The 23,884-nt window shown below is 38.7% G+C and overlaps 2 protein-coding genes across 8 annotated transcripts; both read right to left on the reverse strand.

Moving 5' to 3' along the window:
- Positions 1 to 604: 604 nt before the first annotated feature.
- LOC135583521 (FCS-Like Zinc finger 10-like) lies at positions 605 to 3,083 on the reverse strand. Of its 7 annotated transcripts, XM_065117103.1 has the most exons (5): positions 2,927 to 3,070; positions 2,731 to 2,846; positions 2,445 to 2,627; positions 1,086 to 2,149; positions 605 to 979 (listed from the first exon to the last, which is right to left on the reverse strand). In XM_065117103.1, exons 3-5 carry the CDS (start codon positions 2,484 to 2,486, stop codon positions 826 to 828), a joined length of 1,260 nt encoding a protein of 419 aa, XP_064973175.1. In that variant the 5' UTR covers positions 2,487 to 2,627; positions 2,731 to 2,846; positions 2,927 to 3,070; the 3' UTR covers positions 605 to 825. The 7 variants fall into 7 exon arrangements, with proteins under 7 accessions (XP_064973175.1, XP_064973177.1, XP_064973178.1 ...); XM_065117105.1 differs by lacking the exon at positions 2,731 to 2,846 and having other exon boundaries at positions 2,927 to 3,078; XM_065117106.1 differs by lacking the exon at positions 2,927 to 3,070 and having other exon boundaries at positions 1,092 to 2,149; positions 2,731 to 2,916.
- Positions 3,084 to 6,762: 3,679 nt separating this feature from the next.
- On the reverse strand, positions 6,763 to 23,854 carry LOC103991568 (DNA mismatch repair protein MSH7). The gene is made up of 19 exons (XM_065117110.1): positions 23,514 to 23,854; positions 20,875 to 21,412; positions 20,103 to 20,198; positions 17,311 to 17,366; positions 16,901 to 16,967; positions 14,689 to 14,784; positions 12,531 to 12,659; positions 12,423 to 12,456; positions 12,287 to 12,334; positions 11,684 to 11,883; positions 11,318 to 11,444; positions 10,925 to 11,202; positions 9,780 to 9,965; positions 8,847 to 9,263; positions 8,652 to 8,748; positions 8,444 to 8,571; positions 7,386 to 7,851; positions 7,133 to 7,196; positions 6,763 to 7,042 (listed from the first exon to the last, which is right to left on the reverse strand). The coding sequence occupies exons 1-19, from the start codon at positions 23,825 to 23,827 to the stop codon at positions 6,946 to 6,948; spliced, it is 3,438 nt and encodes a 1,145-aa protein (XP_064973182.1). The 5' UTR covers positions 23,828 to 23,854; the 3' UTR covers positions 6,763 to 6,945.
- Positions 23,855 to 23,884: the final 30 nt, after the last annotated feature.

Raw genomic sequence — 23,884 nt, forward strand, 5'->3', positions numbered from 1 at the left:
TTCACATGATGCGTGTGGTACTAAAGTGTAAATAGATTGCATTCCTCGCCAGCACAACAGACTGGTGATGACAAAAGATGAGAGAGTTCTATCAGTCTCATATCAGGCAGAATCATATTCCCATCTAAATCGAAGCAAAAGAGTCGATCGCTTCCAGGATTAAGCCATTTCTCCTTTCAGGTTATTGTAATCATTAGACTGTCAGTTCTGATGAAAGGAACAAAGAACAAGCAATTTGGTGTTTCTGATACCCAGAACAGTTATGTGGATCTGCAAACCTAATCTTTTGGCATTCATTCTTTAAGTTCTTACTATGGAGATTTCACTTAAACGAAGCATGCAGATTGTCGAATCAAAGAGAAGTTCTACCGAGCATGCAGTGCAAGAATTCTAGTAGCCACCGACGCAAGAAGAAAGACACAATGCAAGAAAGAAAGATGCTTAGTCCAAGTGGTGGCTCTGCAATATTCATCAATTCACCAAGTTCATATGGGTCATGAGACGATAAATTTCGCGCTTGGGAGAGAGCAGGAAAAATGGGGGAGCCATACACTGTGGCTCGCACCCTTTCTCATCAAAATCATCAGAGGAAAGAGAAAAGGTCTACCAAGACAAGGAGCGTAGGCAATTAATAGATGTTCGCCACCAACAGTACCACGGACACTGTAACGAAATCAGCAAACAAATGAATGTACATGCTGATCATCCATGGCCGCTAAAGATTCACATAGACAGCTCTTGAGAGACGGATGATCAAGCTGCTTGCCGTAGCAATCTCAGTGCTCGCGGATCAAACGTGCGCCGGGAATCTGGCAAACCTCCGCCTTACTCAGCCATGGTCATGTCCTCCAGAAATATCTCCTCGTGAAAGGACGAAGTTGACGAACCAGATGAACCAAACGTGGGCTTCTCCTCCATCTCTTCTTCCATCAAAATTTCCTGGTCACGGCAGTCGCAGCTGCAGAATGCTTTCTCACCTCTGCAACAAATCACAGAACTCTTGTCCGTTAATAAATTCTACAACACAGACTAGAAATATAGTTAGCAAGCAGATGGAGGAGACTCGAGATCATCAAAAGAGTAACCTATACATGTAGATGTCTTTCCCCTCCTCCAGCTTCTTCTTGCAAGAGAAACAGCAGCGGAGGAAGTCACTGGAGGTGCAGGGCGGTGCACCTTCTTCGGAGGGCTTCAGCAGCCAGGCCGACCGTTCCTCATCTTTTCTATGCTTCTTCCTAAGATCTCGCGACGGAAAGCTGTGGCTTTCAAGAATGCAATCTCCAAAAATGTGAGTGGTTTTAGGATTGGGACCGTGCGATATAATGCAGGTGTAATCCTCCGACTGCTCGATTTCGCTTGCGGAAAGAGAAGCGATGACTCCACAGGGTGAGCCGCCAATAGAGACAGGGAGGGACCCAGAAAGCTTGTCAAAATTGGCACTTCCTTCCGCCATGGAACTCTTGGAATCTGATGCAAAGACTTCAGATTCGGACTTGGAGTCGATTGGCGTCGAGGATGATGTGCTAACCACCACCGAACAAGATCTCAGCAATCCGACCTCTCCACATTCTGATTCAGCTCCTTTGGATCTACCAGTCTGTGGGGAAGTGCGGTAGTCCTTCGGCAAAGACTTGGGAGCTGCGCCTGTGCAGTCATCTCCCGGGCCGACAAGGTGAGGTTTGGGGCTAGAGATGTTGATCCTCATGCGTGGAGCAAACAGTATGTTGCTGCTTTCGGAGAGCCCCAAAAGCTTCCCACAAGGCTTGGTCTCGTCGTTGAGGGTATCCACCAGGCGCAGGCCTACCCGGGTGCCGTCCCAGCACCTGGGCTTCCCATCCAGGCTTGCCGATCGAGAGAAACCGAGAAAGGAGTGGCCGAGGTTGGAGAACCCCTTGTAGTCCAAGGGGGACGTGGGGCTCCTGACTGCGTCGGACTCCGATAAGCCCTTGGCGCTGAACCCTACGAAGAGGCCAGGAACACTGAACAGTGTGGCGTTCCTGGCCTTCTGGATCAAGCCATTGGAGGAGAAGCACGAATCGGAGGTGGAATCAGACAGCAGCTGCCCTTTGCAGTGATCTTTCTGGACCTTGTTCATTCCCCTCAGCATCTCTCTCCTCTCCTCTCCTCTCCCTCTAGAACACCAGGATCCCTGAACACAGATTCACAAGGAGCTTCAGCAAGGCATCCAAGCTGGTGTCCCGAAAAGATCCCACATAGCATTCGATAAAAAAGAAAAGAAAATCTCTTTTTTGTCCCATTGGAGAACCATCGATTTGGCAAACTCAAGGATGCAGATCCTGGTTTGACAGTAAAACCAGCAAAAGCAAACATCTTTTTTATTTAGCACATATAAAAAACTGAGTGAATGTATCAAAAGGTTCCGGACATGGACCGGAAAACAAAAGACAACAAACAAAGACGTGAGCAGAGGAGAAAGATCAAACCACATCCCCGAACACGAGATTCACAGATTCAGGCACATCCATCAATGGGCCTGCGAACGGCAGCAAACAACAGGCATAGAGACCATCATCATGTTCAACATTAACAAAGGGGAAGTCAGAATCAAAGGAAGCCCCTTGATCAGATTGTCAAGATCTCGACTTTTCGCAAGGATTTTGTTTCGACTGGAAACAAAAAAAAACAGAAAAAAATACTGATGCTTGAGATTAAAGGTCAAATACAAGATCAATGGAAAAATGGAAAACAAAGAAGAACTGCTTCTTCAACCTGTTAAAATGCACTAAACAAACCAACGGAGAAAAACTACGACGGAAAACAGAGAGATTTAGTGCTTCTCGGAGGCCACAGCTAGTGATCCCAAATGCCCGAGTCCATGTGATGCACTAAAGAAAAGTCCCGATCAGGCTGAAAATTATAGAATAAAACAGAGAGTCCACATGGAGAAGGGAGGGAAAAACCCCACCTTCGCTTCCCCCTTAGCTTCTTCCTTTCCCCCTCCCTCTCACAATCTCTATCTGAGAGACATCTCAGATGGAGGCTATGAAGAGAAGAGAACTACCCCCCAAGGTGCAATAAAAATAGGCTGCAAAGGTATGAATGATAGCTTGTACAGTACTCTCTCTCTCTCTCTCTCTCTCTTATTTCTCTGTCTGTATGCATCAAAATCAAAGCAGTGGGGTGCGGTGTGGCTTCTGAGCTACTCCATCGCATTCATGACCACCAGGGTAGCAAAATACACGTATTCATCTCTGGTTGGTTGGTACCGTCAGAACAGAAAAATATACGTATATTCCACCATTGCGAGTCGGTGACCGCTGCAGAGGGCACACTTCCGGAGCAGAGTCGCATCGTTAAAGGCATCTTCTTCCTGCGTCCTATGTGCATTTTAAATGGAAGTGCATCGTCGAGTCGAAAATAGTGATCGTTCATTCAACCGTAGAAGAAGAAGAAGTTGAAGGACCAAAGAATCTACTTCGGAATGTGTTGGTATTGATGATCGATGGAGTCAAAACCAGTCAAAACATCAAGATCAAAGATCCAACGGTGAACATCATCCCTCGTCGTTGTATTATTTATTATCATCATTGTCGCTGATAATATTATTTGGCGTCGAGGAGGGGCTCGCGGGGAATCTTTCCCGTGGCTTCAGCGTGGGGAAGAAGGGGGAAAAGAAGAAAGGGGTGGGGCCTCCTCCTCTCCTCTTTTCTCTCTCCTTCCTCGAGAAGGACAGCCAGGGCAGAGGCGACGGACAAGCGTGGCCCACCCTCATCTTGCAGTTGCTGCAGCGGTGGGTCCCGTTGCGTCTGCCCGGCCCCGTCCCCATCTCCTCAGCATTATTATTTTGGTTATTATTACCACTTGACTGACTCAACCCCTAACCCCACCTTGGCCTCGAGTTGGGTTAGTGGATTTGGTTGGGGTCACACGCTCGCTCGCTCGCCCATCGAATCGAGGCGACGACAAAGCCGCTCCACTCCATCATCCTTCCAATGCACTGTGAACACACATAAAAAGCTCGATCGAGTGAGTTTTTGAGGCTGCACCATAAGAAATACAAGAATCCATTGTGTTATTTGTTGGTTCTTTTATATGTGTTGTAGTTGAAATTTAGTATCGGCAGCTAATAATATTTGATAAAGAATATGACTTATTAGGTATTAGTCGTCCCCACGTAGCCCAGCAGCAGGTTCATTATTTTTCATCTAATTTACTATCTAAAATACGTCTCATATAATTCCCGACTAAAAATAATCCTTTCGATTTCACCAGTTGCTCCCAGAAATAGACAAGCTAGCTACCTTACCTACAAGTTGATTCCAACGTTTCAAAGGAGCATTGACCTCTTTTAATTCACACTCGTAATGCTGCTTTCGGAGAGGACGATTCCATTTGCTTAAGCGAAAGATGTAGCCAAAGCAAAGACCAAAGGGAAGAAAAGAGGAGAGAAGAAAAGAAATAAAGCGCCCTCCCATGGTCCTTTTTATCATGTGCAAAAAACAAAGGCATAAAAGAAAGAAAAAGGAAGGGAAAAAAATATAACACTCATAATGTACTTTCGGGATACTAAACAAAGGGTTTGAATCATTTTAGTACCTAAACAACTCGGTGTAGATAGAGAATGTTTATAGGCTCGACTCTTTTAACCATGCATCGGCTGTGTGTATCTAAACAAAAATGATAGCTTCGATAAAGATGTGTGTAAAATTTTGGATTCTACCACCCCTCTCTCTCTCTCTCTCTCTCTCTGTTGATCTCATCGAGATGATTCTCTGAAGAGGAGCGAGTAAGGCGGTAGCGTGGATGTTATTCCTGTGACGGGCACAATCGTATGCAAGCAAGGACAGAATTGATGTGAGTTTTCATCATGCCTTCACGTACAACATGTGATCACTCCCCCATCTTTAATCGATGACCACTGCCACACCCTTTTCCTTTTCTTTTTTCTCCTTTTCTTACCCCCTCTCTCTCTCTCTCTCTCTCTCTCTCTCTCCGTATAAATATATATGATCTGGGTCCCAGCTCCCTTTTCCAACTCGCCGAGTTATCGCGAGTTCCTCCGTCGTGAAAACCGCTCGACCCTTGTACGACACCTTATCATTCACCGGCCTCACTTACCCGTTCAGTGATTGTTAGCGACGACAGAACCCCACTGTGGCTGCCTCCAGTCACAAACCAGGCATTACACTTTTACCCCAGTCAAGGTCTAACATGTAATTTCGCCCTCCCCTCTCTCTCTCTCTCCCTCTCTCTCCATATATATGCATACCTCTCATGATATCTCCTTTTGTGTACGCTACTTTCTGTGGCTTTGCGTGACCTAAGCCTCCCACGGTTTCTCGCATCGAGAGGACGACCGACATCGGCGCAAATCACGAGGCTCCGGTGTCGAAGATTCCCTGCCCGTTATCGGCCCATGGAAAGGCCTGCCACTGGCCCATGGAAGAAGGATGGTATTATTTCAATTGAAGCATCAGCAGTGGAAACAACAATTCCTATATATGCTTTGGAATCGCAATAATTGTGGTGGGTTGCTTCTTCTCACAAATAACGAAATATTCGAAGGGACGGCGACACGTAATAATTTTGAGTTCCTAAAGGTACAGAGACAGTGATGGGTGTACCGAGGAGACCCGCGTAGATATCTATTGGTGTTTGTTCAAGTTAATTAGATATCTTCTTTTGAGACAGCGTTAGGTTTCTTGTTCCTTTTTTTAATAGACGGTTTGGATGGCACACTGACTTAAGCAGGTGAGGATTCATAGGATTGTGTTGAACGACTTACTTGATGCCGTATATGGATGATTCCAGCACCAGAAACCGGATGAGATGCTGTCGTCAACACACTCCCAGTGGTGAGTTCATCCTTCATCGATCCTCGCTCGGTTCATCTCCATAAATGCGGAACGCCCATGGTTTTGGTAGCGTGAATTCCCGTAACAGGCTTGTTTCCTCATCAGAAATCTTGATCGAGGCAAATAAATAGTACGTCCATACAGATAAAGAATAGAGCAAAAGGCCTCTATGGACAACGACAGGCTAAAGATTTCTAATTTCATTTATCTACAAGGAGAATTGATTCACGTGTAGGCTATTATTATATACTGGAATCATCACGACCAAAACAGTGGACCATTGTGGATGACTATTGCCTTCTATGCTCCAATTCAATCACAAAATCGATAGAGGCACGATAATTAAGTCTCAGTTGTCAACAGCGAGCTCTAAATAATACAAAATAAGTGCTCTCGCTGTATCTGTACGGTTTTGTCTATTTTGAATATATCTGTACGGTTTTGTCCAGCAAACTAAAAAACGATAGACTTATTCGTCATTAGCACTCTTACTCTTCAACACCAATATGAAACTAAATATCATTATTAATACTCCTGGAAGCCAAAGACTCATGACTCTCCTTCTAACATCATTTTAATAAGAATTATTCATTTTGAATATGCTTAATTTTATCCTTTTAGAACTTTTAAACCCCTAAAAACATCTTTGAGGATAAAGATAATGACAAGACTTCAAGTCACTCCGCCTGTCTCCTTAATTATGCTGCATTTTGGACAATACAGATGATGAGCTGCTCCGATACCTTTATTTGGTTAGTTGGCTTAAAATTTAGCTGGACTGACCTATATTAGCTTGATTGACGTTAATTACATCACAGACTAAGAATAACATAAACTAAAGACAGATTATAAAAGATATAAAGCAAACACCATATAAAAAATTTAAAATAATGACAAGCATTTCAGAATTTTTATATCCATCTTGATGGTTTCAGCTGTACCTGTTTTTAATGACAACCTTTACCGATGACTCTCTGTGGGACAGGGCTGTTGGCCAGCACTATGGAGAGTTGTAGACACCTCAACTGACCCATTGTTTACCTTCATATTTATGCCTGAAGGCTCAATAATTGCTTGTCAACTAGAGATTGCATTTACTTAACGTAATGCATAGATGATGGGCTAAAAACTAGCCAGCTGATGAGAAAATAGACAAAAAAAGACGTTGAGGAGATACCAGACAATGTGGAACAAACTTCTTTTTTGGTGAACGAGTTAGGATCAACCTGACGAATGATGGAGTACAATTTCATTCCCTTAAAAAAATACCTCAATGGAACATATTAGCAGCAAAAGATGTGAAGATTGGTTGCTACCATGTTGTAGAATATACACATGCATCTCGGTGTATAATATCACGTCCCCTTTGTTCAGTAGATGCTACAACAAATGTGAGACAACAGTCAGAAATAGAGCAAGAACGAACCCATCACATAACTGAAAGCCGATACATTGGATTTTAGCACATGATGACTTCGTCTTCTAACTGTTTGTATGTACAAATATCGGTTCAAGGTTTACGACTTTACAACAAAATTTTGCAGATAGCAAGCAATCACCTAGAATTACCTGGTTTGTAAAAACTCCTTACTTCGTGCCACAAACAAAGCAATGTATCGGATGCATCTTCATTCCAACCACTGATGCTGAGTTTTGAAATATCCAGCAGTGTCTTCAGCCATTCTTCATGCAGAGTGGAAAACTGGGATCTTCCTTCACTTGACTTGAAATTCTGACTAATCGTCAGCTTCATTTTTTGACTGGCACAGCCAGCAGCTTGCACAACTGGTCTGGGAAGGCCTGCCATTAAAGCTACTTGTAGCCCATAACTCTCAGGGCAAGCTCCAGCAGCAAGTTTGTAGAGAAAGATAAGGTCTTGGTCCCCGTTGTAAGAGATCCCATCTTTTGGCCTAAAAGCACAGGCCATGTGTTGCAGACTCACATGAGGATGAGATGCAAATTCTTTAGTAAGTGGATGGTAATGGGTGGCAAAGAGCAATCGACAGCAAATCTTTTCCACAAGATGGCGAAATACCTGTTGAGGTGACACAGTTAAAATGTGTCATATCAAGGACACCGATAAAAACACAGAAATCTATAAATGGAATAGCACACTCGAGGGTGTCGAAGAAAGATCCTTATATCAGTAGCAAATCTACAAATAAAAAATAGATTTGTAATGAAAAAGCAAAGGTACAAATTATGCTTTACAGATGGCAGTTTAAGTATATGTTGTAGCACTTAAAATCATTCACAAGTATGCTATCTTCATATTTATCTTCTTCGTGAGTTAGGTAAGTGCTATTTCCAAAAGCTTAAGCTAATAAGAGGTCAAAGGTCAACAAACTTTCTGCAAATGGACCATATACAAACGAATTAAATGGCATGTGAGACGAAGTGATGGAGAAAATAGCACCAAGTTCTGGAAACATCGACTTCATGATAATGACTTAAGTGACCATTATTCCCCAAAAACTTGGAATGGTCAAAAAGCAACCAACTTTACAGACTCAAAGCATAACCAGAGAAAAATGTATGGTTTTATCTGATCAGATATATCATTTTTATCTTTTCCTAGTCTCATGCAGTATAGGAAAATTAACAAACAGATACGATCGCATACTTACAGAATAAGCAATTGCATATCCATCAAATGTGCTTGTTCCTCTGCCGAGTTCATCAAGCAAAACAAGAGAATCTTTGGTGGCATTGCGAAGAACTGATGCAGTTTCTGAGCATTCAACAAAGAATGTACCTAAAATGGCCAATTTGAAATTTAGTACATGCAACATATCAACTTTGAGTAGGTTCATTAAGGACAGGAAGGGCACTGACTTTCGCCAGACATGATTCTATCAGTTGCACCGAGTCGTGTAAAAATAGTATCAACAGGAGACAACAGACATACTTCACAAGGTACATAGCAGCCCAGCTGCAAACAAGAATACATCAACAAAGTATGTTACTTTTTGTTGTTTCCTTTGACATCAACCTGCATACAGAGAGGATACAAACAAGTTAAACCATAACCTGGGCCAATATGACAGCTAGACAAGTAGCTCGCAGTAAAGTTGATTTTCCACCCATATTGGGTCCAGTCAACAGCAGTGCACGAGGATGGCAAGCCATGGAGTCTTCACCAAGATATATGTCATTGGGAACCAGACCATTCCCATTGTCTGCAACAGCATAGGGATGCCATAAACCCTTCATGTGAAGTATTGGTCCTGCATCATCTTGGTGTAGATTTGTTGAATAAGAATTAGCTTCTGAAAAAGTAGGCCTGCTCATGGGCCTACATGATGAAACTGTGACGGTAGCGAAAGCTTGTAGCACATCGATACGGTTGAGTGCATTTATGATATGAGACCACTCAGTAGCTTTCCCAGAGAAAAGCTCAACTAGAACAGCCAATGTTTCTGCATCTGAGTCTTTCACTTTGTGATCCTAGCAACATTAATAAAGTCAATATAACACCGCAATTCTACCCATATTTTGGTGTGATTATATGGCATATAGAGGAAGCTAAATGTATGAATGAATAAACTGTGCAATTAACCTATACAATAAAAAGAATGATAGCAAAAGCAAACTCTTAAAAACCATCAGAGACAAGTTTACAAGGTCTACCATGGGATTATAATAAGATTTTACTCATTGAAAAAACATGAACAAAATTTGAGGACAGAGAAGACATCTGATGAAAAAGTTAATGATGGATAACAGCAAAATCATTAGATCATTAGAGATTAATGGCCGTAGATATTTTTTTTAGCATTGTCACAGATCAGTATAAAATAGGGCACAAGACACTCATAAAAAACTGAGTGGCATCAAACTTATTACTGTCTCAAGAAAATCACTTCAAAATCCAGATCTATACCACATGCTTAGCTAACTTTCCCAATTCTCCATCTGATGCCAACTAAAAAGAACTTGCACAAGAGCATGTACATGACAAACCTGGTAACGCGGAAAGTCATCATCCAAAGCTACTTCAAACTGGTGAAGTAGTTCATCAAGGCCACTGAGTGTTGGAAGATTGACAACCTTCAATAATGATATTATACCATGATCTTCTTTTTCTAAGGCATTTAACAAGTCTATTCCAATTCGAAGGCCTTTAACAAGAGACCCAAATGCTTTCACCTGAAAAAATGTGTATAAGCATAATTATTTTTGACTTGGTGTATATCAAATTCCTTGTACCGTGAAAGCCTTAATTGTAATTGACACACACACACAGCTATAAACAAAGAACTGTAACATCATGAAAAGAATCAAAATATGATTGTATGCAAAGCATCTCCTAAACTAATTGCATTCCTAAGATGGATGCAGATATGCCTCTGGTATCATGATATGGAAAGAACATGACCTTGACATAATCAATATCATAGAGATTCCAATGCTAGCCACAAGCCATATACAAAATATTTACCAAGTAATTTTTCTATGGATGCCTTGCACCTTAGCTGTCATAGGTGCTATTGTAAACATTGCCATACCATCTGTGCCAATATATCTTCTTTCTTCCAATTATTATATTAATGATAACTTGTATCATCATTTACCTAGTTATAACAATAACTATTTGTACATGTAGTTGTTATGATCATGTTGTAATTTTCCATATAGACTTATTACTTCCAAAACCCTGTTCTAAATGGCAACCTGTAGATTATTCGGTCAAACATGTTACCTGATCAAGATTTAACCAGATCAGTTTACACTGCATCATTAAAAAAATAAGAACTCTTCCATCAACAATTCTTCCTATTCAAAGTAGAAATCATTTTATGGCTCAAACGGAAAGGTTACCATTTGCATCAATCATCCACAGAAACAAATTAACTTTAACATCTCCAAAAATTTGAAAGATTTGATTTTATGAAAACCTTATCTACTGCAAGGAATCTATAGAATGAATAAACATAAGAAACATTATCGACATAATCAAGAAACTGTTCTCAATGGTTGTTCATTTTACAGATTTTACAGTACATTTTAGGAATCAAACACTGTCCATTCCTATCTTGCATGATATCTGAATTCTGAGATAAGAAAAATATTAAAACCCACAGGAAAGATAATAGAATAAATATTACCCGCTGCTTCAGTACTCTTTCTCCAACAAATGGCAAAAGAAGTGTAGATGAAGAACCAACAGTGGATCTAACTCGTCCTAGTAATCGCTCAAGATCTGGAAGCCTATGTAGATACCCAACTATGATGGAAATAATCCCTGAATGCTTTATAAATCCGTCCACAATGTTGAGCCTATGATTGACATCAGTAACATCTTTGAGTGGATGGCAGATCCATCTTCTCAAAAGCCGCTTACCAGATGCAGTTATGCAGTGATCAAGATGCTTGTACAGTGTGCCTGGATTTACCATATGGAGACATAATAAGAAGACATTAAAAAAGAGTATCTTCATTGGAAAGGAAGAAATCTCTCAAGCAAAAATCAATGTCTAAGTAGGAGATTTGTCAGGTACCTGACAAGCTACCATCAATATTATTGCTGAAAATCTCAAGATTAAGCAGTGTCTGGCCATCCATCCTCAGACAATTTCTATATACATGGTAAGGTAAAAGTTCTCCATTACGTAAAGTATCATCAAGCTGGTCCACAAGAGGTCAAGAATCAGAATTCTAAAAGGCAATGATGAGGAGAGAGAACTACCCCACTATTGTTGCTGGTTACAGATGGCAAAAACTTTAATTGCACAGTTTCTATTTCATAATGAACAATCACATTGCACTATTAACTTCAATCATAAGCAAGTCAAATCAATCAGCCATTTTTATACAACAAAAAAGGCATGCCATATAAAGAAATTTAGAACATGTTGCCAACCTACCATTAGCCTTGACAAGTGATCAATGAGTCCCCCAAGAGCACACAAAATGAGATCATGGTTCACAGAATAGTCGAACGCCGAAGACCATGAACTAGAAGATCCTTTGAAGTATCCTCTAGAATTAATCAATTTCATAATTTCAGAGGCCGCAAGAAAATCTGCATTGGGTGTTGTGGGAGTCAATTGTGTTTTCATCGAACCTGCACTTGGAAGAGACATCAGCCTGATAGTGCACATTCTTTGGTTAAATATAATCAAGAAAAAGAAGCATAACTGATTTAGGATAGATCCTTCTCCACCATCCTACTCATGTCTAATGCTGCATCACTAGGAAAGCAAACTTTTCTAAGCATTTCCTCACAGAAACGTGCAGGATAGCTCCTTTTCTATTTCCTTCTGTTTAACATAAACCTGAAGCCCATCCGGGAACCTCCCAGGTAACTGATTGCACTCCTTATACTATTTTAACTGGTCATCACAATTAACTTAAGATGGATGACTTTTCACAATTAATTTTCCTTTATTTCTACCTTCTAGCAGTTGACTTTCTTTAAGAAAAAATTCTGAGTATTTCTTTCTTATTCATTGGTTTCATCACTTTACCTGCTGAAGCATATTTTGTTAGTGTCATGTGAGTCTCTTTGGAAAGTCCTGCAATAATTCAGAATAGCGATTTTAAATTTTTAATCAGCCTAAATGATGGGTGGTTGGATGGGCGTGAGTGTAAGTGTGTCCATACCTGATCTTTCATAGATAATCTCCCTTGGCGAAATCTGACAAATTCAATAAATTAAATGTGTATACAAATTTAGAAGCATGAAAAAAATGGATGCAGAAACATACTCACTTGCATCAGCAAAGCACCCAATGCTGCAGAGTTTTCATCACAAATGGAACCCACCCAAAACTTCAAAGCAGCATAATCAAGGAAAGCAAATCCATAAATGGTAGAACCATTTCTAGAGCCACGGTCTTGCTGAACAAGGATCATAAAGCAAGATTAGACATAGTAATGCTAACAAAATAGAAGTTGCAATATTACATACTTTGAATTAATATACATGAACAGAATACCATCTTCGGTGTCAGCCATAAGGCCCATAACTATGAGTCTATGAATGGATAAGATAGATACCATCCCAGGATAGACATTTGCCAAATGCAAAAGCATGTAGATGAAATTATATATATGTATATATATGCTAATCGATTCTTTGTTTGAGTGATTCTTTTCTTATGTTTAAGATTATTCAATATTTTGGTTTTCAAAATAACAACGAAGACAATTTAGAGAACAAAAAGGCTAAAGTCTGCAGTGGTAAAGCTCCACTTCAAATTCATCACACTGTTAAGTGATTAGTTAACTAACATCAGAAAGAACATGGTTGGGTTACAAAACAAATGTCGAACAAACTCAATGCTGATATTCATAAACATGATTTGATGTTTTCATCACTCATCTAAATAGCAGCCTGGTGGCTGCAGTGGCAATGGCCACGGCAGTTTTAATTTCAGGCTGGGAGGCAGTGTATGTGGGGCATTGGTATATAGCTGAATGAGACTACGACGCATCCTAATGGTTATTTGGCCTAATCTTCTATTTACGGCCACATTAAGAGATTCCCACTCTTAGATGTAATGAGTTGGAATTGCAGCTTCTTCTACAAAACATTAGATATAACAACCAAGGTTCGCAATACCGTACCGTACCGGTATTTCAATCTGGGCTCGGTACCAGTACGGTACGGTATACCGAGCGGTACACCTGGGTGTATCGAGTACTGTAGCACTGCTACAGTGATATAATGCCTCGGACCGGTAACAATCGGTCCGCGTACCGAAAACCTATCGGACCGGTACGTACCGCCCGTACCGGGCGGTACAGCTCGGTACGGCAGACCCTAATAACAACAACAACAACAAAACCGTAGGTCCCAACTATTTGGGATCAACTACATGAATCTTTTACCGCCATTGAAATCTGTAAATAAAAAATCATATGATTAATTAATTTTAGAATACTTAAATTTTTATTTATAGTTTTTATTAAAATCTTTTTAGGTCTTCTTCTACCTCTTCTCGTACCACTAACATTAATCATTTTACCTCTTCTGACTACCGCATTCGAAAGTCTCCTAAGGACATGCTCATATCATTTTAAACGATTTTCTCTCATCTCATCTTCTATCGAAGAGATAATCAATTATTCACGAATACAAATATTTTTTTTCTAATCTTTCCTGATAACTCCACACATCCATCTCAAAATTCTCATCTTGACAACACAAACATTTTGTATATATTGTTTCTTAACTGCCCAACACTCATATCCACTAAGCATTGTTGATCTTGCAAATGTCTTATAATTTTTTTTTAATCTTGAAGGTATCCGATGATTACATAAGACTTCTGACGTCCGTCGCCATCTTAACTATCCTGTTTTTATTCTATGAATAATATCTTCATCGATCTCTCCATCTTGTTAAATAATTAATCTAAAATACCTAAGGCCTTTACTTAAAGAGACTTCTTGTCCATCCAACTAAACAATATTCTCCCATCCATTCATAGAATCACAAATTATATTTTATATATTCAATTTTAATCATACTTAATCTAAAACATTAGATAAAGAAGTTTTAAAATATTTCCACTATACGCATTTATTCTTCACATTATGGAGTCTATCTATATTACTTGGATGTGAGGTATACATTAACATTTTAATATTAAGTCCTTATAAGGGCATGTAAGCCGATTACTTCCAAGAAAGAACATGACGTCTTGATATCATAAACAAAATGACTTAATAGAGCTTTTCCTATCTAGTACCTAACATTTACACTCTAATAGCCTAAAGCAATAGGACATAATTGAAACACAACAAGATACAGGTATTAATAATTCCTAATAATTAGTAGTAAAAAGAGAAAACAAGGAGCAAATCATAAATAAATGACAATCAACATAATAGAGCTAATACAAATAACAAAAGGATGGCAGACCTCTTTCAAAGCAAGAAGGTGGACTGCTTCTAGTCCAATACTACCATCAATCGGAGTACATGGAGTGGATACACTAACAAGCTTTCTTTGAATGACCTGATGTTTAAAACATGTACCAGATGTTTAATGAATAACATTGTGTGAAAATTCATATGAATTTGTCTAACATTTAAGTACACAAATCCAGAAAGTTAAAGGAAGTGGAGTAGCACTTACAAACATGGTGCATGATCAATTGGAAAAGTCAAATTAGTCATGCAGCAAAAACAGTTGCAAAATACATAATTATTTGTCTTGCATTATTTTTTTTATTGCATAATTCAAAAGCCCAACTGAATAAGGAAAAAAACAAAAAGAATATGAAGATTACTATGTCAAGTCACTCTTAAAAAATCACCATGGTTCCTGTGCAAGACAGTACATCAACAGCATCTGACACAATATTAGGCATGATTTTTAATCTCAGATACTGGGCCCAAACCCACCATTGGCCAATCCAGTATGGGCTTGGTTTGTACCAATGCACTGTGATTATCATGCTGTTTAGATAAAGTATCATGCGAGAGAGAGAGAGAGAGGCTCATGTTGTTTCGGTGTCGGTGCTATAGTTGAATCCCCAGTTGACGACTTACTATTTCAGTTCAGAAAGTTGAGTTTCGATTTCAAGTCTTGTTGTCGTATCAAAATGACGCTCTGGTGCTCTAGCTCTAAGTCATAGAGAGACAGAAGTTATTGGCTCTACTATTCCTACCTTAGATACTCGGATATACAGATAGAAATGAGAAATTCCATGTTGCAAGCAATTCTTCAAGTTCAGTTCGAGGACTTGCAGCCGCTCGACGAAAGCAGGAATCGAAATTGATAACTAGAGTTTTAACCCTAAAAAACCAAAACAAATGAACCCGACCTGACCACTTGAGAGGGAGGGATCGGAAAATACCATTTAACACGTACTGGTCTGGCAAAATTAAAAACATTGGTCTGAGATCAGACGATTGAAACAGACAAATATTGACTTCAAGGTATATTTATTTTGTATATTATGTTAATAAAGTTCATCAATTTTAAATTTAAATAAACAACTTCCAGAACTGAAACACTTGACTAATCTACAAGCCTCTTAGGGCACCTAGGTTAATGGATAAATCAAGATCAGGCAGTCAAGCTTTTCCTAAAAAAAATTGCCCTAATACAAAATTAGATTAGCCACCTTGTGTCTTTATTTTAAGCAACAGGAAGCTGCCAGTCATTCACAACCTGAATAATCATGAACAGAAATGAAAGCAAGGATACTCAAAATCTGTAGCAAGAAAACAACTCTCTAGTCCCAGTATTCAGTGCCAAAATTATATGAAGACACTGGATTTAATTGTATTGTTGCAATAGAATCATAAATTAATGAGAATAAGAAATCCCTGAAAAATATTTGATCAATTACTTGAACTTATTCCAATATTTTTTTTCCTTTTAAGTATAAGCTTGCAGATTTTTGCATTACAATATAGAGAGAAAATCAATCAGCACGGTTCATGTTGGTGCAATGTGCCACGAAACATTAATGGAACTCAAGCTATGGAAGTACCTACTCTAGGTACAAGACTAGGAAAAAGAGCCAGCAAAGATGCAGAATGCTAAATGTCAAGATAACAAAACAGAAGTGTTGGGAAGAATGGATATGGGTAAAAAATCATGCAAATAAAAATGAAAGAACTTCCGAACAAAAGGGCGGCTATGAAGTATTTACTAGCAGCTCATATAGCACAAGATAGAATGACTATAAACAACCCAGACTTTGCAAGATGAACAAAATCTAAATGTACAGTTCATGTTATGGATCATGACTCCTAATTATCTGAATTTTTCTATAATTCTCTTTGGTAATTGTTTTCCATAGTTTTATTCCATTCAAAATTTCCTCAAATAACAGCTTGAGTCAGGTTTTGAGAAATGGTGTTGTGTTTCTAACTCTAGGCTCTAAGGATTCCCTGGTATTATGCAATTAATTTTGGAAGTTGTTAATGCAGAATCTCACTGGTTGCTTTGAAAAAATTCCATCACAATGTATAATACTGCCGACCTATATGATGCTTTTGTTAACTAAATAGTTTTTTGTTGCCATAATATACATACCATCACTTTTTTCAAAAACAAAAGGGCAAAGGGCAAAAAAGGATTTAAAGCTTAAAAGCAATATATCACAGAAAATACATACAGAAGTTGCTCCTCTAGCTTTAGCTTGCTCTGAGGTTTCAAGCTGTTCCATTCGTCCAACTTTATACCTAGGATCAGAACACAAGTTACTAGCAAATTGCAGCTAACAACATCAACTCATATAATGTAACAGCAACATCATGCTAATTATTAGAAATGTGCTTTTTTTCAGGTTAACTAATATGTTACCAATTGAAAGCAACTGCGATACAGTCAGGTCTGTAAGTTTTCATGCATAATGCTTAAATCATATATTAACTGACACGAAGTAATTTATCCTAGAAACAAGTCAATGCTGCTATCAGGATCAGCAAGATGATCATCGTCAAAGCAGAAGTATTGATTTGTTATGTATTATTTGACCATTGTTATGACAAGAAATTGGACAGCAGGACAAGATTATGCTCTCACCCCCTAGCTGTGAGTTTCAAGACAGCATCATCTATCCCAGCCTCAGAAATACCAACCTGTTCAGTAAGAAGTAATATTAAACAATTTCCTGCAAGAAGTTGCTAGAAAAGTTAAAATCAGAACAACTGGCATGATACAAAATCCACACAAGCAAGAACATCATCAGTGGTCTACAGACTTTAATATCTTTCTACATGTCACATTTACTATCCTTAACAACTACCAATTTCCTGTTCTATCAGCACTCAAGCTTCTAACTTTATCCTTGGTAGATAACTGACAAGCCTCTCTGTATCCTTTATATGCTCCAAGCTGGAACTAAGGGCCTATGATTTGTCTCTTGAGTCTCAGCATGTTAGGCAGAAAAATGTGCTACTACTCTAAATGGTTGGATGTAAATTGTTCAAGCATTCAGGTGAGAAATGTTAGACAGAAAATTATATTTAGTTAAAACAATGCAACTATAATATGATATTACTGAGGAACAGATAGATGGCTACAAAGATTCATGCATCTATTTACAGATATTTACATCTCTCAAAGGAGCTGGTAGTATGAATTAGCTTTGAATCTAACTTCCAACATAGAACAGTGTCATCAGGGCCTGACAAAAATGATGGGTTGAAGATTCCCGTGAATACTTTATTCACAAAATAAGGCTCGTTAAATGTGAAAGCAATGCCTTATCCCGCATTCCTATTTTATATCCCGCAACTCAATGATATAAAATGTGAGTATTAGGATACACTAAGAGCGAGATGAATTAATGTTACAATAAATCTTAATCATCTTTTCATTTCGATCAAGAAAACCATATATCTGAAATACTATCAATCGTAACGAATAAGAATTACCAAGTAAAGTAAATGATGATAAGTAAATAAATAATTATAAATAAAATTAATAGAATAAAAATAAATCAATTTATAGTAGTCTGATTTTTTAGATTTATATCTTCTATTAATTTCTCTTCTCGATGCCATTAGCTTGTACAAATGATTTTTCTTTCAATGGACGAAGATTGATTTTTTTTTTTTTTTTTTTTTGACTTAGAAGAGAACCTTCACACGTACTCTTTTACGAAAAGTCTCTTGCCTTCTGTCATATAGTATCATAACTAAACTTAAAAAGAAGGAAAAAAACTCAAACAATGCTGAAAAATAGAGTTGCAGTACTTCACAAACTCAAGAATATATGCTCCATCAGCTTAGCCTAAGTGAGATATTTATAGTGATAAAAGGTTTAAAAAATAAAAATAAAATTTTAAATTATCAAAATTTTAAAGTACGAACAATACTATTACTGATTTTGCACAATAATATCGAAATAATATTTAGAATAAAATCGTAATTCTAAACTCTATAAGCAAAGTTAAACCAAGCAGGAGAGTTTCTTCTTGTTTATAACTTGACACCTTTGATAATATTAAAACCATGGTTTGCAGTACCGGTCCGTACCACCTGGTACGGGCGGTACGTACCGGTCCGACAGACTTTCGGTACGCGGACCATATGTTACCGTTCCGACACGGTACGGTATACTGCTACAGTGCTCGGCACGCCTGAATATACCGCTCGGTACACCTGGGTGTACCGAGCGGTATACCGTACCGTACCGGTACCGAGCCCAGATCGAAACTCCGGTACGGTACGGTATTGCGAACCTTGATTAAAACAAAGATAACAAATCAGATACCATAAGACACCTTACATGTTTAGTAAAAATCAGCTACTTCACCATGTGCAGGACATAATTTGACATCTTTACCAATAGGACAATTCATGTTCACATCAATTATCAAGAAAGGCATCAAGAAGTCATAAAATGTATGAGCTCTCCAAAAATATAATTCCTCTTCCCATTTTAGTGGTCCTTGTGAACTCAGACAGAAATGATCCTGTAAAACAAATATAGCAAGATATAGTAATCACTGGTTCGTATACTCCATTGTGGGAAGCATATCCCTCCAAGATTCTATAACTATAGGAGAAAAGATGACTTCACGTTCAGCAGAAGACAATAAAGTGGCTGCTGCAAATGAAGGTTTGTGAGCATTAATGGTCTTTCTAATGGAAATAAATTACTCCATTAGGTTAAACATCTCAAATGTTACACCCATCAACTCTTTTCTATATTTAACCATTTTGATGTTTAGAACATCTTGATCACTTACAATCGCTAGTCTTGCAATAAGAATCAAGTATTATTAGATAAAAGAGAAAAGCAAAAGCATGGCATATTGCATAATGATAAATCTGGTGAAATCAAGAGCGATGAGACATTATATGTCAGAACCTCCTTCTTTTTCATATTTCCGGATATAAATGCATGTCAATTTGTCAACAGCTTTTCACCGAGAAGTCACTAGATGTAATTTACCCATTTGCCCAATATTCTGAGAAAGTTTGTCAAATACCATGTTATTCTTGTCTTTCTCAGGCAAAGAAGCCCAGCCAAACAAATATTTGTATAAATGAAAATGCGGGCAGGATATCATAAAACAATATCAATATAATGCAGCATGGACAAATTTAAAGAGAAAATTGCACACAACAAGCTAGAAACAAGAGAAAGTTGATAAGGTGGCTAAATAAAAGGGTTTCCTAAAAAATAATTGATGACAATAATGGCAAACGAAAACTTGATCAGAATCTGTCATTTAAAAGAAAATAGAAGTTCATAATGAAAAGAAAATGAACTACTTCATGTTAAAGAAAAAAACAACATTTCAAATAAATAGGGACAAGAGAACAAGCATGTCTCTAAAATTGTGCAAGATTCAGTGAGGTTACCTGTCTGCATTTACCAACACCACTAATGGTCATTTTCCAATCAAGCTCTCTTTGTCCAATCTCAGCATCTAACTCATATAGCTCATAGAACTTGCCCTTGAATTTAGAAGTTGAACAGTATGATTTGTTAGCAACTTCTGAAGTTCCATCTAATGAAGTAGATAATATTAAAAAAAAATGCTAGATATAAATAACAGGACAAACTGAAAATTGATCGTTTTTCAAAATAAGTAGTGACACATTCAAAACACGGTGATAAGAGAACATGAACCCTCAGATTCCCCATCCAAGAATGCTTAGAAACCACAAGTTTAGAGATGAATAAAAAAAATTATGAATATGTCATCAAATAGGCTAACAAATTAAATGGATAAGTCTTACAAGAAAGATTATATTGGAAAAACTACAAAGTAGTATTACCAATCTCTTGAAATGAAAGATGATTAAAGACAATGCTCATATAGTTTCCATGTGATGATCAAGTTTGTCTTGTTTCAAAATACTGCTGCTCTTCTTAAATTAACATTGATGAAGCATTATTAATCAAATTAACTCTCTCTGTGGACACATTCATCCCCAACCAATGTTTTCTTTAATCACCTCCTTTAATCCCTTCTCTGTTCCTATCCCTCTACCCTCGATATAACTGTCAAAATAGCTTATTAGTGGCAAACAGCTTGCATAAGAATTGATCAAGATAAATCTAAAGTATAACTGTTTTAGCACATATTCAAATAAACTTCACATAATCGTAGATTTTATAGGAAGATACCACTTTAAAAAAGAGGACAACATCCATATATTGACATTTGACACTCCAATACTGCCTTTGAGATGCGGACATTTTCTTCAGTGCATCAGGTGGAATGTACAGGGTTCTCTTGTCATATAGTGGGTCACTTGGTCGTCTTCCATTCGCATCCCTAATATTGGAAGGATTGAGCCAGTCAAACTTGCTGCTTGCACTTTCACATACTTCTTCCTGAATGTGCTTTCCAACAACTGAGTCAAAATCTGACTTCAACCTTTTGCCAGAACCAACAAGAAGAGAACTCTGCTTGTCATTAAAATCAGTCAGACCATCCTGAACTCGCTTAAGACGAGGAACGAGTGGGCGTGTAGCTGGAGTTTCTGGTCCCAGAACATCTGAATCAGGTCCAAAATGCAGATCCATTCCATCACACTCTTCTTTAAATATTGAAGTATGTGTTTTTGAGTGCTCATCAGAAGGCATTTCATTTCTCACACGACTTTTTTCAGCAGAATTAGATTTAGAGTGACATATAAAGGAACCACTGCCCTCTTGGTTCCTGTGAATCATAAAAGGACAAAACTCATGAAAAGCAACTTGAACTATGTAGCCTGATTAAACCAAAAAGAACTCAGACTTCAACAAAACTCATGAACAGCAACTTCAAATATGTAGCCTATTCAAACAAAAAAGAACTCGAACTTCACTGGGATTAACATGACCCATTACAACTAATGATTGCCTCCAGCCATCCTGAAGCAAAAACAATTAAATCTTCATACTGAAAACTGTTTATAAAACATTATATGATATGAAACAATTAATGTGCAAAGCATCATCATACCTATATGATAAATATGAATAAATATGAATGTTTGATGTCAGAAAATTGAAAAAAATACAAACCAAAATATTTCACCTTATCGGAATTTAAAGATTCTAATTTCAGGCTGCATATTAAGTCATCAATTAAATCATAAAGACACGATGTAAAATCTTAATGGTATCATACAAAACATATAGTGCTCTTTATTCTTCAAGCACATAAATGTAATGACCCAGGCCTGATGGGTTAACTGACCTATCAACTTTGTTTTTTGGTCTAAACCACTGACCAAAATACTTAAGCTGAAGTTGATAGTAATACACTCATCAGACCCTTATAAGTCAATCTTAATCTTGTCCACTTTCGATGTGGGACTAATCAGGGGTGTTACAAGCACCCCCACTCAAAGGCTTGACGTCCTCATCAAGGCCCAATATAACCCAGATCATGCACTAGCATAGTGTGTGAGGCGTAGCCCAATGGTGGCTCCACGCCGTGACGAGTCCTCTGACTTCGTCTACGGGTAGCCCTTTCATACTCGAGCCCCCTCACCATGCTCGAATACGGGCCTGATGGGCTAACTGGCCTATCAACTTCATTTTTTGGTCTAAACTACTGACCAAAATGCTTAAGCTAAAATTGATAGTAGTACACTCATCAGACCCTTATAAATCAATCTTAATCTTGCCCACTTTCGATGTGGGACTAATCAGGGGTGTTACAAGCACCCCCACTCAAAGGCTTGATGTCCTCGTCAAGGCCCAATATAACCCAGATCATGCCCTAGTATAGTGTCTGAGGCATAGCCCAATGGTGGCTCCACGTCGTGACGAGTCCTATGACTCCGTCTACGGGTAGCCCTTTCCTACTCGAGCCCCCTCACCATGCCCAAATACTAGGTCGGCTCTAATACCAAATGTCATGACCCGGGCCTGATGGGCTAACTGGCCTATCAACTTCGTTTTTTGGTCTAAACCACTGACCAAAATGCTTAAGCTGAAGTTGATAGTAATACACTCATCAAGCCCTTATAAGTCAATCTTAATCTTGACCACTTTCGATATGGGACTAATCAGAGGTGTTACATAAATGTGGAACTTTTAACTGTTATTTCAGTTGTAATACCACAGTAGCCTTCCCGCGTTGCTTTGTTTTCCAATCGTGCAAATTTTGGGTCATCTGGATGCTAAATAACTATAAGTGTATGGAATGGATGTACTTCTGGAGTGCAGTAACTTTGTTTCAATGTGATGCAAAACATAGTGCTGCTAATTCTTAAGATAGTCATGACCCATCTACATCTAATAATTGGGTAAGCAACAATCTTAAATAGTAAACTATTAAACAAGACAAAGGAACCAATAAGACAACAGCAGACCAAATTAGACAAGTGGCACACACTTCTGACTAATTACCGTGCAAACACAACTAGATATGCACCATCTGCAGTGTTTCACATCGGAGATGTAAAAGGGCGGTGCATGATTTAGCCTATTTTTTGGTTATATGCTACCAATCTTCAGTTGTAGAGCAAATCAGATCACAGCTAAGAACACATTCAGCACTCTAGGGCCTACTTTCAGGAGGGAAAGAGGGAAACCCGTAGATCCTCCAAGTTGTGATCATAAGGATAAGCTACTTTGCAACAGCTTGACAAAAAAATAAGAGGTTCTTCTGATTGAGAACGATATGAAAGAACATAAAGCCCGATTGAGCTAACCGGTGTCACAAGGTACAGATAAAGCATCAAACAACCTGGGCAAGAACAACAACTAAAGAGTTCACAATCAATATTATAGAAAACCCTAGATTGACGAATAAGTCGAACTCATACCCCTTTCTGAAGCCCTCGGATTTGTCTTCTTTCACGAACTTGCGCATGACACTCGAAAAAGGGCTAGCGCTGCGGCTGTCATCGCCTTTGATCTCCGGGGCCCCTGCCGGGAAGATTTGGCAGCAGGGCTTCTCGGGCGGAGTGTCCGTTCCTCGAATCTCTGGAAAGGGTTCATCGGAGGGCTTCTCTGCCCCCGCGGAGCCGAAATGCGGGCCTGGCAGAACGTCGGACAAGGGCGAAGGGCCGTCGCACCTTCGGTTCTCCGCCGAGGGTTTTTTGAGGAAGGCGAGGATGGACGTTTGCCGCTTCTGCATCGTCCTTCGTGCGGCGAGGAGCTAAACAATTAGAATTGGAGACACGACTCGTTATGT

This window comes from Musa acuminata, chromosome BXJ2-7 (genome assembly GCF_036884655.1).
Source record: "Musa acuminata AAA Group cultivar baxijiao chromosome BXJ2-7, Cavendish_Baxijiao_AAA, whole genome shotgun sequence".
NCBI classification, from domain to species: domain Eukaryota; kingdom Viridiplantae; phylum Streptophyta; class Magnoliopsida; order Zingiberales; family Musaceae; genus Musa; species Musa acuminata.

Bases quoted from the DNA above. Each gene is read 5' to 3' on its own strand.
- LOC135583521 (XM_065117105.1), bottom strand. From the start codon at position 2,486: ATGGATGTGCCTGAATCTGTGAATCTCGTGTTCGGGGATGTG. The intron at 2,150-2,444 runs GTTTGATCTTTC...ATCTGTGTTCAG, and splicing joins ATCTCGTGTTCGGGGATGTG to GGATCCTGGTGTTCTAGAGG. The intron at 980-1,085 runs GTTACTCTTTTG...GATTTGTTGCAG, and splicing joins AAAGACATCTACATGTATAG to AGGTGAGAAAGCATTCTGCA.
- LOC103991568 (XM_065117110.1), bottom strand. From the start codon at position 23,827: ATGCAGAAGCGGCAAACGTCCATCCTCGCCTTCCTCAAAAAACCCTCG. The intron at 14,785-16,900 runs GTATGTATTTTC...TTTAAACATCAG, and splicing joins AAGCTAGAGGAGCAACTTCT to GTCATTCAAAGAAAGCTTGT. The intron at 8,749-8,846 runs GTTATGGTTTAA...TCTTGTTTGCAG, and splicing joins TAGCTGTCATATTGGCCCAG to CTGGGCTGCTATGTACCTTG.